The following is a 1,161-nucleotide window of genomic DNA, read 5'->3' as shown; positions in this document are numbered from 1 at the left end:
AAAAAAAAAAAGACAGCATGTTTCCTTTTTAAAAAGTTATTATAGTTGTTAGACCTAAACTTCAAGACAACTATTTGCTCACGATCGTTACAAACTTCCTAACTAGATCAGCACCAGAACAAACGACGTATTTGGGCTCAGATTCATAACGAAGAGAAAAGAGAAAAAGATAAATATCTTTAAATATAAAACAATATCCCTATTGTCTTTGTGATTTACATTTACAAAAAAAATGAAAAAAATTACCATAAGAATTACCTGTTAATAGGATTGATTGATCGGAATAGTGTAAGTTGATCAATATATTACAAGAACCAACTACTATGATTTCATTGAGGACTCGGGAGGTTCGGGTCCTAACCGAAGCTCAAGGTCCAGTTCTGAATCATCACTCAGTTGCATGCCTTTATTTCCTTCTTGCGTTTCCACACAATTGATTACTTCTTTTGATGGAAAATCCACAAACAAAGGCAATTGCAAAAGATCACCTCCAATAATCAACTCATGATTGTCAATATCTTTTGCTTTTGAAATAGGATAATCATGATTTCCATCTTTTGTTTTCGAAATATGATGTTGATGATAACGATGATGATCATCATGTTCTTCTTCGGGGGTAACACATGGCCTTTTTGAGGGACTACTCGTGTCATCGCTAGATACTTTTTTTTGCACTGATTCATCATCATATGGCGCTACAGTATCAGGAGAAGGACTGACAGACTTCTTGATATCTAAAGTTTCGCTCGGAATTTCTCTAAGCTTGGCTCTATCTTTTCTATGAATGTTCATGTGTCCACCTAACGCTTGTGCATTGGAGAAACCTCGTTTACAAAAGCTACACCTATAAAACTTAACTTGGCTTAGGCCTAATTCGTCCGATTTCCATGTTATTTGGTACTTGTCGAAATTGGAAGAATTAAGATCACTTTCCATAGCATTAAATTGCCAGAGTTTAAGGAGAAAGAAGAGGAGGGATTTTTGAGAAATAGAGAGGGATAGTCAAAGGTCAAATTGTCGTGGGGGTGTTTTAATTGACAAGAACTAGAGCAAGCATGCTTGATTTCGTATTTAACATGATAAAATATTTTGACCTTACTTCCATGTTGTAATACGCAATCAAGTTTCTCTAATCAAGATCACTATAGTGTCCTTTTCAAG

The 1,161-nt window shown here is 35.1% G+C and overlaps 1 protein-coding gene across 1 annotated transcript; it reads right to left on the bottom strand.

Annotated features, from left to right (window-relative positions):
• Positions 1 to 321: 321 nt before the first annotated feature.
• Positions 322 to 936, bottom strand: LOC104238816 (transcriptional regulator TAC1-like). The gene has a single exon (XM_009793292.1). It carries the CDS (start codon positions 934 to 936, stop codon positions 322 to 324), a length of 615 nt encoding a protein of 204 aa, XP_009791594.1.
• Positions 937 to 1,161: the final 225 nt, after the last annotated feature.

This window comes from Nicotiana sylvestris, chromosome 7 (assembly GCF_000393655.2).
Source record: "Nicotiana sylvestris chromosome 7, ASM39365v2, whole genome shotgun sequence".
NCBI lineage: Eukaryota > Viridiplantae > Streptophyta > Magnoliopsida > Solanales > Solanaceae > Nicotiana > Nicotiana sylvestris.
This window is presented reverse-complemented; position numbering and strand designations above follow the sequence as displayed.